Source organism: Brachyhypopomus gauderio, chromosome 2 (genome assembly GCF_052324685.1).
Source record: "Brachyhypopomus gauderio isolate BG-103 chromosome 2, BGAUD_0.2, whole genome shotgun sequence".
Lineage (NCBI taxonomy): Eukaryota > Metazoa > Chordata > Actinopteri > Gymnotiformes > Hypopomidae > Brachyhypopomus > Brachyhypopomus gauderio.
In genome coordinates, this window is record NC_135212.1 from 12,637,374 (window position 1) to 12,649,866 (window position 12,493).

The 12,493-nt window shown below is 41.2% G+C and overlaps 2 protein-coding genes across 8 annotated transcripts; both read left to right on the plus strand.

Annotated features, from left to right (window-relative positions):
• The first annotated feature begins 585 nt into the window (after positions 1-585).
• Positions 586-7,080, plus strand: LOC143488326 (E3 ubiquitin/ISG15 ligase TRIM25-like). 4 transcript variants are annotated; one of them, XR_013124429.1, is made up of 8 exons: positions 586-1,225; positions 2,553-2,648; positions 2,818-3,051; positions 3,471-3,624; positions 3,771-3,821; positions 4,322-4,392; positions 4,683-4,744; positions 4,888-4,954. XR_013124429.1 is itself a non-coding variant. In XM_076987269.1 (7 exons), exons 1-7 carry the CDS (start codon positions 638-640, stop codon positions 5,827-5,829), a joined length of 2,136 nt encoding a protein of 711 aa, XP_076843384.1. In that variant the 5' UTR covers positions 586-637; the 3' UTR covers positions 5,830-7,080. The 4 variants fall into 4 exon arrangements, 3 of the variants coding, with proteins under 3 accessions (XP_076843384.1, XP_076843386.1, XP_076843385.1); XM_076987269.1 differs by lacking the exon at positions 4,683-4,744 and having other exon boundaries at positions 4,888-7,080; XM_076987271.1 differs by having other exon boundaries at positions 4,322-4,744; positions 4,888-5,081.
• Positions 7,081-7,230: 150 nt separating this feature from the next.
• Positions 7,231-12,027, plus strand: LOC143488367 (baculoviral IAP repeat-containing protein 5.2-B-like). 4 transcript variants are annotated; one of them, XM_076987273.1, is made up of 5 exons: positions 7,231-7,489; positions 7,823-7,932; positions 8,022-8,139; positions 9,926-9,993; positions 11,352-12,027. In XM_076987273.1, exons 1-5 carry the CDS (start codon positions 7,382-7,384, stop codon positions 11,539-11,541), a joined length of 594 nt encoding a protein of 197 aa, XP_076843388.1. In that variant the 5' UTR covers positions 7,231-7,381; the 3' UTR covers positions 11,542-12,027. The 4 variants fall into 4 exon arrangements, with proteins under 4 accessions (XP_076843388.1, XP_076843391.1, XP_076843390.1 ...); XM_076987276.1 differs by lacking the exon at positions 11,352-12,027 and adding an exon at positions 10,112-10,201; XM_076987274.1 differs by lacking the exon at positions 7,231-7,489 and adding an exon at positions 7,500-7,711.
• Positions 12,028-12,493: the final 466 nt, after the last annotated feature.

Below are 12,493 nucleotides of genomic sequence, written 5' to 3' on the forward strand. Positions count from 1 at the left end.
ATGTCAGCATTTAAACACACACACACACACACACACACACACACACACACACACACACACACACACACACACACACACACATACAGACGGACACAAATACATCTCCCACCACACACATACACACAAACCACTGTCAATTTCTGCTTTATTTTACACCCCGGTAAAGGATTTGATACATTTAGCAGTCTCTCAGATATAGTGCTTGTCAGCTTGCAGTGAATAACGACACTGCGGATTAAAACCGCCTCTATGATGTGCAGTATTTAGGTCATACCCTGATCAGAGGAAATGCAACCATAGCTCTTCAGCTGTGTAAACTGAGTGTTTGGGTGCTGTCGGAGCAGGTGACGATGTTATTGTTGCCTAGATAAAAAGGGTCCACTAAGAACAAATGACAAGCCTATCTGTGCCCAAACTAACATGCTAAGAGCTCATTTAACAGTGTACCAATGAGACTTGAGGTTTCAACTGTGCAGGACATAGGAGTGGAGGCAGAGAGAATCATTTCAAAGTTTCTTCTAATTTCCAGGAAGAACTAGGAAGACTTATTTCCAATAAACCACTCCTCCATGTTTTTCACTTCAAATGAAAGTGAAAGTTTTGTGTTGCTGGTCTGTCCGTGTGAGAAAGACATACAATGGCAAAATCTGTGAGTAGCAGTCAGGATTCCTTCAGCTGTCCGATCTGTCTGGATCTGTTGAAGGATCCTGTGACTATTCCGTGTGGCCACAGTTACTGCTTGGGATGCATCAGTTACTACTGGGACCAGAATCACAACAACCAGAAGGATGTTTACAACTGCCCGCAGTGTAGGAGAACCTTCTCATCAAGACCTGGTCTGTATAAGAGCACCACCATAGTTGAAATGATGGAGCAACTTAAGAACGCAGGGATCTTAGTCACACCAGCGGGTCAAGATGGATGCGTGGGGGTATCGTGTGACGTGTGTAGTGGAGAGAAGCACGAAGCCGTCCGGTCTTGCTTGGTGTGTCTGGCCTCCTACTGTGAACTCCACCTCCAGCCTCACTATCAGTCCACAGCCTTTAAGAAGCACAAGCTGGTGAAAGCCTCCACAAACCTGCAGGAGAAGCTCTGCTCTGAGCACGAGAAAATGCTGGAGGCCTTCTGCCGCACCGACCACCAGTGTGTCTGCATGCAGTGCATGCTGGGTAAACACAAAGGGCATGACATCATTATTGCAGATACAGAGAGGGGCGAAAGACAGGTAAGTGGTCTCCACTGTGTGGTACATGTGAACTCCCACCCTGCCCTTGGCTATGTCCTGTCTCAGAGGATATCTCTGGTTTTGTAGGTCAATTCCCCATAAATGTTTTGGGTTGATAAACCGGTTCTACTAATTTTACCGTAGAAAGAAACATTCCCAACTATGACTGTGGAATGTTGGAGATTTGTTGGACTGTTGCATAAATTGTATAGAATATTTTTCTCTTTAACTACACCCAATTTAATCAATAATAATGAAATAAATTATGAATTCTAAACAATTTCATTTATGTGCATTTTTCTGATCTCTTGTGCATACAACCTGTTAACTGTCCATATCCTTCTAATCATTAAGCAGCACCCTGGCTATGATAGTTTGAACCCATGTACATAAGTCTCCTGTATGTATACAAATCTCATAACATATGTGGGCCACATTCTAATCTGTTCTGATGTCAGAGCTAGTCAAAAATTAGCTATCGCATAAGCTAACAGTACCGTTTCTGGCAAACACCTCAGTCACACTTAGTTGATTCACTAATGAACTGTGGACCTTTAAAAGCTCGGCCCACGGCACACTGAATAAAAGGACCAGTTAAATGGTGCATTAGCTCAACCTGAAGGAGCACTCTGTGTGGATTCCTTCTATTACAACTACATGCAATTTTCCTCGAAAGTGTCAACAAAACACTTTTCAAGCCAATTTATTGACGTAGTTCATGTAGTTTAGCCAGCTGTCTTTACATAAGGCTTTGTAAAAGTCACTATTACAAAACCGCTGTCCAAAACACTGGGTCTAGTCCATCTTGGACCAAGTTAAGTGTGTGTGGGGCGGTGCACCATGGAAAGACCTAGAACCATGGAAGGATCTAGACTTGTGCGAGGAGCTAGAGCCATGGGAGGAGGCAGACTGAAAGGGGGAACAAACCCACTCAAGAACACAATAAAAATGAAAATAACAAATGCTTTTAAAGGGGGGAGCATAAAGTGGAAAGGTAGATGGGAAAAGTTAATGACAAATATAAAAAAATAGGACTGAAAGATAGTAAGAAATTACTAATCAGATGATCGAATACATTTAACCTCCAATATTACAACATGAGAACAGGATAAGTAAGTACTTGTGGCATTAGTGCCCCCGCTTGTGTTGTGTGGACTACAGTATCTTAAAGGAACGCACCTAATCAATATGCTTGGTAGTCTAGATTTAAAGATTTATGTTTTTGTATAATATCATGTATTGTTAAAAAACATGTAAAATTGTATCTGCTTGTCCTGTTTGATCATGCTGAATGTAGTAAGAACACATATTACTGTCTCGTTTATAGAAACACTTGGAAGAGATTCAGAGAAAGTTCAAGCAGAGAATACAGGAGAGAGAGAAGGAGTTACAGGAGCTGAGAAGTGAGATGGATACTTACAAGGTGAGTCTAGAGCGGAGAAGACAAACCAGACCTGGCGGGGGAAGTGTTTCAGCCACAATCATATGTCTTCTCCAGGGCACTAAAAGGAGTCCACTTCAGGATAACGGTCTAGTGAAAGACCTCATCAGCTCCTTCTAATGGACCATATCCTTCTCATTATTCTGGACAGCACTCTGCACAGGCAGCAGTGAAGGACTGTGAGATGATCTACACTGAGCTGATCCGCTCCATTGAGAGAAGGTGCGCTGAAGTGACAGAGCTGATCAGGGCTCAGGAGAAGACTGCAGTGGGTCGAGCTGAAAGAGTCCTGAGGCAACTGGAGCAGGAGGTTACAGAGCTGAAGAACAGAGACGCTGAGCTGGAGCAGCTCTTGCACACAGAGGATCACATCCGTTTCCTCCAGGTACAGTTGCAATTCTGCCCCTGTGAACCTGCGCTGAGCTAAAGTGCTAAAAAAAAGAGCTAACATCTATAGTGCAACACATACCTGCTGCTAGAGTCATTGCATCAGAATTTTAAATTGATTTAAGCATTTTTAAGCTCCACAGAATGGGAAAGGTTTGGGCACCACTAGTCTTGAAAAGAGCCTTTATTTCAAAAATCATGACAGCTATGCCATTTGATTGTTGGGTCATTCAACAAAAGATGTGATCCTTTAACAATTTCCTAAATCACAAGCAAACATAATAACAGTCAGAATAATTCTTCTGTAACAATGTCAAATGTTTCTTTATAAAGCAAATTAATGCTTATGGTTGGATCTGAATTAGACCTCACAGTTTAATCATTAAGACGTGTGAATGTGTTTCTTACTGTCTTTAGAGATTCTCATCTGTTTCTGCCCCACCTACTGAATTACCAAGTGTTACTGTAAATCAGCTCTATACATTTAAGGACGTGGTGAAATCCATATCTGAACTGAGAGAGAGGCTGGAAGATCTCTCAAAACAAGACATGCACAAGTTATCCGCAGACGGTTAGTAGGGGCTATATATATCATACAATAGCATTCAGTACTAAAAAAAGTCAAAGAAAAACTAGAACAGTGTAATTAATACACTTGTTTATAAAGAAGTAAAACTAAAATGTAGTTTGATTTAATTTTTTTATGTGCTATTTCAGTTAAAGCTATTCATATAACTGGACCACTTATCAGAGAAGACTTCTTGGAGTGTGAGTTCTGTAATGATTTCATAATACATCAAGGAATATAATATTACAAGCACACACAAAGAGATGCACACAAACACACACATATGCACACACACACACACACACACACACACACACACACACAAATGCGTGCATTCACACACATATGTGTGTGTACACACAGGCACAAAAACAAACACACACATATATCCACAAGGACACATGCACATACCCAAGCACACACAAATGTTCACACATACTGCATTTATACACAAAAAACACAACCTAAAACACCCTTAAATAATTAGAGCCGAGCCATGCATACAAGTTTGCATCTAAGATATGCACATCAACTAAGATTCCAAACATTTTTATTTACCGGTAAGCAAACGTTAGCATCAATAGTTTTTTTCTGCTTGTGGTAGAATGCATTACTTTAATTTAATCGAACTTTGTATAACCAACATAGTGATCACACGTCACTTCCATTGTAATTTGCAGTAGTTTCTTCTCACCTCTAGATGCATGCCATCTGACACTGGACCCAAACACAGCATACAGACATCTCTGTCTGACTGAGGGGAACAAAAAGGTGACATACAGTGATTCACCACAGCCATATACCGATGATCCCAGACGATTCAATGCAATTTCTCAGGTGCTATGCCAAGAAGGCTTGTCCAGTTGCCATTACTGGGAGGTGGAGATGAATGGAAGAGATGGCGTTTCAATCGCACTTTCGTATGACACTGTTGGAAGAAAAGGTTGGGGTTGTGAATGTGTGTTTGGATGTGATCATCAGTCCTGGAGTCTTAATTGCTCTTTGAGCGGCTTTTCCCTCTGGAACAAGAACAGTAAATCGGACACCTCTGCTACGTGCAGGTCCTCTAAGGTAGGGGTGTACGTGAACCACAGGGCTGGAGAGCTCTCATTTTACAGCGCTGGTGAGTCTTTGACGCTCCTCCACCAAGTGAAGACCAAATTCACCCAGCCCCTCTTCCCTGGGTTTGCGTTTGGGTACTATGGCTCAGCAGTAAAGATTTGTGATTTATAACTACTGTATGCTCCATTACATATTTGTTTCCAGCCCCTACTGCTGAGAGACAAGCTGGTGAAGATGGAGGTGGACATGCACCTGGTCACCTGGATCACTGACTACCTGACTGGGAGGCCACAACATGTCAGGATCAGGGACTGCTCCTCTGATACAGTGATCAGCAACACAGGAGCACCTCAGGGGACCGTCCTCTCTCCAGTCCTGTTTACCCTGTACACATCAGACTTCAAATACGACTCGGAGTCATGCCACATGCAGAAGTTCTCCGATGACACTGCAATTGTGGGGTGTGTGCGTAATGGACAGGAGATGGAGTACAGGAGCCTGATTGAGGACTTTGTGGTGTGGTGCAAAGCTAACCATCTACAGCTGAACATCACCAAAACCAAGGAGATGTGCATAGACTTTAGAAGGTCCAGGCCCTCTCAGCAGCCAGTCTCCATTGATGGGGTCAATGTGGAGATGGTGAAGGCCTACAAGTTCCTTGGAGTGCACCTGGATGAAAGGCTGGACTGGTCAGTGAACACCGACCACCTCTACAGGAAAGCCCAGAGCAGACTGTACTTCCTCAGGAGGCTTGCGTCATTCAGGATCTGCCAGAAACTCCTGCTGATGTTCTACCAGTCTGTGGTAGCCAGCGTCCTCTTTTATGCTGTAGTGTGTTGGGGAGGCAGCATCAGCAAGAGGGACGCTGGACGTATTGACAGGCTGGTGAGGAAAGCTGGTTCTGTGCTGGGTTTACAGCTGGAGCCCCTAACACCACTGGCAGAGAGGAGAGCCCTCAACAAGCTGCTGAACATCATGGACAATGTTCACCACCCTCTGCACAGCACGATCACCCGGCAGAGGAGCTCATTCAGTGGCAGACTGCTGTCCAAGTCCTGCTCCACCGACAGGCTCAGGAAGTCTTTTGTCCCTCAGGCCATAAGACTGTTTAACTCATCTCAGCACAGCAGACTACAAACTTTGTGACACCTCCTTCGGTCACTCTAATGGTCATACCCCCAAATCACACCTTACCTCCATCTTCAGTATTGCTATTTTTTATTACCTGTACTTACATTTTCCACTTACTACCGTATTACTGCACTACTTGCACTATTGTATATTGTATTATTGCACTACTTCCACTTCCACACATTATTGCACTACTTCCACTTCCACACATTATTGCACATTGTTTCTTCCACCATTATTGGAATGAGCAATTTTGGCTGCTGTAATTCTTGTCATGTACCTTTTTTTGCTGCTGTTATTTGTCATGTACCTTGCTACTGGAACTCAGGAATTTCCCTCTGGGATAAATAAAGTATCTATCTATCTATCTATCTATCTATTAGGTTAATGGAAAAATGTGTTATGTATTAAATCAATTAAATATTATTAAAGCAATTTTTAAGTAATTTAAGCAATACAAAGTTAGTGATTTATAAAATTCATTAGCATATCTGCTTCATGCCTTTTTGATTTATTATTTGATTATTTGATGCAAAGCTAAAGTAGTGCTGTTGTTGCCAATTGTGACAGAGTCACAGGACAAACAAAGGTACATTGGAGGTTGATCCTTTTCCACTGGGGTTTGTTTTGTTTTTTACTGAAAATGATCTAAAGCAACACATGTTGAACCCATCAATTACGATGTCCAGCTTGGACTTCTGGACAGCCAGTGAAGAGCATGCTCAGGAATACAAAATACATTACTATCTCAACACTTGTCCTTTTCTATTTAAGTCCTTCCAGAGCAAGTCCCTGTCATCTGATTGGTTGTACTCTGTGTGGTTGTCTTCTGATTGGTTGCGCTCTGTGTGGTTGTATACTGATTGGTTGTGGTCTGTGTGGCTGTCCTCTGAGCATATACAACCAAGTTGAGCAGTACTATGGGAACACCACTATGCATCAGCAAAATTCCAATTATACACAGTATAATCTGCTTTTCCACACTTCATGTTGCAATTGTCTTTCTAAAACTACATATGGGGGGAAAATAATTCATTTTAATAAGTCATTTTAACCAATTTTGTGTTTTTTGCTTGTTTATTTTCTTGCTCGCTTGTTGTCTTCACTACCATTTGGGGTTTCAAATGTTTTTATACTTTTATTATTTCACAATGTTGTTATCAATATATTATCAAACCAAATCAAATCAGATTTATTGTCATATCAGTGTTAATGAGTGGTTAAATTATAAATTTGAATTTTAATTCTAAAAGCTTTTCATCATTTACATGAATGTGATTGTTAAGAAAAACCTTAATAAAACATATCGAGACATATTACCGTAAAGTCGTAATATATCGGTTTGGCAGCCTGTACCGTTCGTTTCGATTTTGTCCGCCAAAACTCAAAAGCGGTTCTACGTGATGACGTGTGAACGTCGGTTGTGTGGACCGAATTTAAACTGTTGGTTTAGCTGCGCTAGCCTCCCTATCTCCTCACTTTTTACTTGATTCAACTATTTCATTTTTTGGAGATTGAGCATAAAGACTAGCTAATTTCACCAACTATTTTTTGTTTCCTGTGAAACATGGAGCTCGTCAATGAAGACAATTTTAAAATGTACCATTTGAAGAACAGACTGGCCACTTATTCGGGTTGGCCGTTTGACGAGGACTGTGCCTGCACGCGCGAGAATGTGAGTCGCTTAGCAACGACTACCCGTCCATCTACTGTACTTTAGTTAGCATGGCTAATGGGATGTAGCTAGCCAGATGGCTAAACATTTTATTCTTGCTTGCATACTTTGCGTTTTAAATAATTAATGAATTAGTTTTATTGCAGTGGCTAACTAGGTTAGCCAAAATGAGGTGTTGTAGCTCAAATTGTCCGGCTATGTGATGTGCTGCTGTTTCCAAAGGTGGGAGCTAACGCTAACGTAGCTAGGTTAGATGTATAGTTATCTGGATCATTAGTGCGATGTAAATAACAACACTATATTGTGTGTTTCTTTATACACTGAAACTTACAGATGGCCAAAGCTGGTTTTATCCATGTTCCCACCGACAACAGTCCAGATGTGGCCCAGTGCTTCTTCTGTTACAAAGAGCTGGAGGGTTGGGAGCCCCAGGATGACCCCGTGTAGGTGCTTGATGAAAGACAAATATCAGCACCTCAGCTCTCATTAACGGGCAATAAAACAAATTATATGTTGCATTATTCCCCCACAGGAAGGAGCATAAGCTGCATTCTTCAACTTGTCATTTCATTCAGCTCAAGAAAAACGTGGAAGACCTCACAGTTGAAGAGTTTCTCCGACTACAGAAGGAGAGGCAGAAATTTTATCTTGTGAGTGCTCCAAAACATTAGTGTAAATCAAGACAGTTAATCCCACCAAGGGGCCACATGAACAACTGGAATTGGTTTTAGAGGCCCAGACTAATTTACTTAACTCAGTTCTGCACAATACATTCATACTGTATACAGTATATATAATATCCCTTTCTTAAAAAATGGTAAGTGAAATATCACATAATGTGAAGGACAAAATTATATCATTATTTAATGAATTTGTGCTTTTGCAGATTAGAGAGTTGTAATATTTCCCAATGTTTACCGCATAGCTGCCAACTCCCTCTACATCTCAAAGTTTTTCGTTATTTCGTTACTTCACGTATAAAGTTCAGTAACTGGGCTGTATCATCACAGCTCCACATATATAGATCAGTAACTGGGCTATATCAGCACTCTCCACATATATAGATCAGTAACTGGGCTGTATCATCACAGCTCCACATATATAGATCAGGGCTGTATCACCACAGCTCCACATATATAGATCAGTAACTGGGCTGTATCACCACAGCTCCACATATATAGATCAGTAACTGGGCTGTATCACCACAGCTCCACATATATAGATCAGTAACTGGGCTATATCACCACTCTCCACATATATAGATCAGTAACTGGGCTGTATCACCACAGCTCCACATATATAGATCAGTAACTGGGCTGTATCAACACAGCTCCACATATATAGATCAGTAACTGGGCTGCATCACCACAGCTCCACATATATAGATCAGTAACTGGGCTGTATCACCACTCTCCACATATATAGATCAGTAACTGGGCTGTATCACCACTCTCCACATATATAGATCAGCAACTGGGCTGTATCACCACAGCTCCACATATATAGATCAGCAACTGGGCTGTATCACCACAGCTCCACATATATAGATCAGGGCTGTATCACCACTCTCCACATATATAGATCAGTAACTGGGCTGTATCACCACTCTCCACATATATAGATCAGTAACTGGGCTGTATCATCACAGCTCCACATATATAGATCAGTAACTGGGCTGTATCACCACTCTCCACATATATAGATCAGTAACTGGGCTGTATCATCACAGCTCTACATATATAGATCAGTAACTGGGCTGTATCATCACAGCTCCACATATATAGATTAGTAACTGGGCTGTATCACCACAACTCCACATATATAGATCAGGGCTGTATCACCACTCTCCACATATATAGATCAGTAACTGGGCTGTATCACCACTCTCCACATATATAGATCAGTAATACATATTTAGAAGTACATATGTATTACATATGTATTTAGTATGTAACTGTTTGTGACCGACAATAGGGCACATGTAAAAGCTCGTGGGCCTACCAGGAGATGATACCATATCACAATTTATTGTTTTACATAGCAGATGGTCTGTGTTCTGTGGGAGGTGTACAGGACTCCACTGTGGTCAATTAGCTGACTTCAAAAGTGGTGAATTACAACTTCTAATTCTCTGACTTGACTGTTGAAAATTATTGTCCCTGTTGGGTACAGCTGTAAAGCAAATGGACCAAATTAAGTGATCTGGTGGTGTAAAATCACATTTTAAGTTAGAACAGGCGGTTGTATATTACAGTTCTTGATATATAATGATTTAAGTCAGGATAAGAGTCAAAATTACATGGAGGGCAATGAGTCACATTTCATCAAATGGGGAAGAGCGTGTGTTTGACCCATCTTGTTTTGGCATTGTCCTTCTGGTGGAAATACAGCTTTGAAATATTTCTAAGTTTGAATGTTTGCGTGGTTCTTCCTCAGATCAACATATGCACCACCAGTCTGTGTTTTCGAAGGGCAGATGCATATCTGCAGCAAAGCACATCATCGTAAATATTATTACGCAGCCCTGCTACAAAATATTTCACCCTCTGTAATGTAGGAGGTGTAAAAGTAATCAAATTTCTTCTATAAAAATTTTTGAATTCCTCTGTGCATTATAAACAGATGGATGCTATGAGTCACCTTGTTATTAACCTCGATATCAAGAGGCCTAGCTGTCCTTCCTAATATCTCCTGCTGGAACACTGCCTGCTGGTACACTGCCAGTAAAATACAGTACTGAACCTGTTTGCTTAGCCATAGAAAAGTTGCTGCATTATTTGTGTGCATTGTACTGGTGTTTGATGTAGAAAGTATTAGAAATGTTTAAATTAAGCAGTTAAATTCCTGTGCATAGAATTGTTATTAAGACATTGGGCAGATTGTGGTTAGAAGTTGAGAGGTATAGGGGTTTCTGTTGCATTTAGCACTAAACTGAGGCCAGGTTATGTTAACTGAACAATGTTTTATGCAGAGATACATCGTGAAATCGGAGGAAACCACTAAAATATTCAGTTTTGAGAACCTCCTTTACCACAGTGAGATCTTCATGTGTACATTTTTTCTTTATTTTACTGTGCTGTGTGGTTGTTTGTTTATTTATTTGTAGATTAGGCTTAATCTGGGTTTGGAAAACTGCGCCATAGATGTGCCAGTTCCATATTCCATGTAAACTTCTAAACCCAAGGCACTGCATTTTAAATTTGCTTCCACGTCAGTCTTTTTTTTTTTTCTTCAAGACAATCGAAAGTCTAGTGACCCATTTAAATGTTGCCGTCAGGTTTTGAAGGACATGTGCTATCTTATTCTAAACTCTCCACATGGTTTCATCTGACTGCTCTTTTAGGTTTAAGGCACCATGAATCACCGAATGATTTTGCGTGATGTGTTTTAAAAAGTCAAAGATTACTCCGCCAAATACGTTTGGTAATCCAGGGCTGTTGAAATCTGCAGGAGTCGTGACAGGCAGAGCACAGCGATGCAGGGAACATGATGAGGAAAGTAATGGCTGCTACATTACCGGCGTCTGGTGGAGCCAGCTTCATTCAGTCTTAACCGGGTTTTAAAGGGACTTTTACAGCTGCTCTTGTGCACGTGCACACCATCGCTCTCCGTCATTGTGAGCTGAAATTGGGTTTCATTCGACTTGCGATTTGGCTTCTAAAAATGTGATTGGTTGTTCTTGGTCAAGAAACTGTTGGGTTGCAGTCGGCCTACAATGAATTTTAATTCCCAAGAGTTGTTGAGTTATTCCTCTGGGTTGTACTGACATTTTCTTGGTCTATTGCTGTGCTTTTCTTCTCTGCCTCTTTGCTTTGTTGCTGATGTCAACCATAGATGCATTTTTCCTTTCCTTCTTTTTCAGAAAAATGTTTGCAACCAAACCATTGAGAGATTTGAAGAAGCTGCCAAGTCACGAAGAGGTGATATTATCAAAATGGCCATGGAGGGATGAAAGGGCTTGTATGTGTCCTGTGTGGTCCATCTTGCACGAGTCCTGTTCCATCTCGGTTTTGCACCAGCTCCTGGTCGCTGGGGTGCCCTTTCATCTTTGAGTTTCTTCGAGATCAGCGAGTTTGCACAACACCGTAGAGCACTGTGGCCACTGGGGCCGAGACCAACCCCTCCCATGTTTGTTCTATTGAGAAGGCCATTAAAATCAGTGCAGTGGTCTGAATGTTCTCGTCCACTGTTACCTGTAGCACACAACAGTACACGTAAGATGTCGTGACTCATCACTTTTTTTTTGTTCTCCAAACACGGTCTTTTTCATTAGCAGTTGATGTTTTTGTCCCTTTTACTTGTTTTGGTAGCTTCAGCGGTAGGTGCTGCAGTTTCTGAGCAGAGGCATGTTACTGGAGATCCTTTCAGAAGTATCACTGGGATCTCACGCTAGCACTTAAGCAGATGTGCACTGTCCACTTTTCCAAATCTTGGGATTAGATTTAGGCTCATTGCTCCTATGTGTTTTCTTCTTGTTAAAGCTGAAGAGTTGTGAGTTGCTTTTGTCACACATTTCTGCAATAAACATTTAAGCATAATTTTGTGGAGTGAGCTGTTTTCTACAGTGACAATCCCTATTTGGCCCGTATAATGAACCAAATTATTTCCACACTGGAAAACAAAATTACTCTTGGGCTTCTGGCAAAACGAGCATGGTTATTACCCTCACGGGGCAACTTCTGTTTATCTTTTAAATGCGCTTTCCTTTTCATTCAGCGTGCCCAGCCCTTTATTTCTTGTTAAATATAATCTCATGTTTTTTTAATGTGGTCTTCGTGTAACACTCGCACATTTAGCATGCTCTACTGCTCCAACGAATTGGTTTGAAACGAGCCATTAAACAGTACTTAGGATGCATTTGGTCAATTTACTATATTTGGTAATACGTTTTGCAACATGATTACTTACACATAACGTCTTTTAATGTGGTGATAAACGTTTGTCTGCAGGGGAGGGTATACAATGTATAAATGTATACTGGGAGGTGAGTGGGGTTGTGGATGT

Bases quoted from the DNA above. Each gene is read 5' to 3' on its own strand.
- LOC143488326 (XM_076987269.1), top strand. From the start codon at position 638: ATGGCAAAATCTGTGAGTAGCAGTCAGGATTCCTTCAGCTGTCCGATC. The intron at 1,226-2,552 runs GTAAGTGGTCTC...TCTCGTTTATAG, and splicing joins CAGAGAGGGGCGAAAGACAG to AAACACTTGGAAGAGATTCA. The intron at 3,625-3,770 runs GTTAGTAGGGGC...GTGCTATTTCAG, and splicing joins GCACAAGTTATCCGCAGACG to TTAAAGCTATTCATATAACT.
- LOC143488367 (XM_076987273.1), top strand. From the start codon at position 7,382: ATGGAGCTCGTCAATGAAGACAATTTTAAAATGTACCATTTGAAGAAC. The intron at 7,490-7,822 runs GTGAGTCGCTTA...TGAAACTTACAG, and splicing joins GTGCCTGCACGCGCGAGAAT to ATGGCCAAAGCTGGTTTTAT. The intron at 8,140-9,925 runs GTGAGTGCTCCA...GTTCTTCCTCAG, and splicing joins AGAGGCAGAAATTTTATCTT to ATCAACATATGCACCACCAG.